This window comes from Aplysia californica, unplaced genomic scaffold (genome assembly GCF_000002075.1).
Source record: "Aplysia californica isolate F4 #8 unplaced genomic scaffold, AplCal3.0 scaffold00489, whole genome shotgun sequence".
Lineage (NCBI taxonomy): Eukaryota > Metazoa > Mollusca > Gastropoda > Aplysiida > Aplysiidae > Aplysia > Aplysia californica.
This window is the reverse complement of record NW_004797759.1, coordinates 579,797-580,839: the sequence shown is the minus strand read 5'-3', so window position 1 is coordinate 580,839 and position 1,043 is coordinate 579,797. Positions and strand designations below refer to the sequence as shown.

General features: G+C 38.3%; 1 protein-coding gene across 1 annotated transcript in view; it reads left to right on the top strand.

Annotated features, from left to right (window-relative positions):
• The window catches only part of LOC101863289, a gene marked incomplete in the record, with an annotated part of 17,967 nt that overhangs the window by 3,748 nt on the left and 13,176 nt on the right, over positions 1-1,043 (top strand). The window contains 1 exon segment of the mRNA XM_005105735.3: positions 651-883. Coding sequence (XP_005105792.2) covers positions 698-883 — 186 coding nt within the window.

The window sequence follows — 1,043 nt, the reverse complement described above, 5'->3', positions numbered from 1 at the left end:
ATGATGATGATGATGATGATGATGATGATGATGATGATGATGATGATGATGATTAGTTTGGTTACTATAGCTATTGTAGTCATTAGATCTAGCATTTTTGTATGTTCCTGATGAAGCCGTTGGTCGGGCGAAACGTTGAACTTTTATAAAAATTTCTGGAAATTCTATAAGTCTCAACCCTTTTATATTCCTTCCTGTTTACAACCGTGATGGTGGTGATGGTGATGATGATGATTATGATTGTTATTATCATTATTATTGATATTTGAATATTATTGATTTCATCATTTAATGTTGTTACTATTTTACGATGTGTGTGCGCGCTCGAGCGTGTGTGTACAATGTATTGTAATAACATAATAATAATACTTATGTTAGAAACCAGCTTGACAGACAACCCTGATTTTTTTTTTAATCCGAAAAAAAGGACAGCAAGGAATGTTTCAAATGTTTGCTCTGAAAGTGTTAATGGGTAACAATGCGTACTGCAAAGCTTCCTAAAGGTTCAAAACCACAATGTGCAGCACTGAAATCCACTGGGAATTTTAGCCAAATTTGCAAGTGGTCCTTATCTTATGTTAAAGTCTGTATAACAAAGTAGTTTCTATAACTCCAAACTTCGTGACTCTCTCTCTCTCTCTCTGCTGCAGGTACAGGCAGGGCATGTGGTCACCAGTTTGTGGTACCCCCTGTACGGATGACCAAAGACCTGGACAACACCCACACCATCTACCTGGACACGATGACGTTATCAGCTCGCCCTGCCGTCGTCTGGGATCCGGAGCCAGGCGCCCTGTACACCTTGATTAGCTACGACGTTGGGTACTTGAGGCTCAAAGGTATCTTGGTGAATATCGCTGGCGGGGACTCCAGTTTGGGCCATGTGAGTAGAATGGGAAATGGCAAATAAATGTTGATTTCGTTGTTGTTGTTTTCGTTCTGTGGGATTTTTTTGTGGGCTAACAAAAAAAAAGTATATCCATTTATTTATTTATGTATGTATGTATTTATTTTTATTGTTTATGCTTTTACCTTTTGTTTGT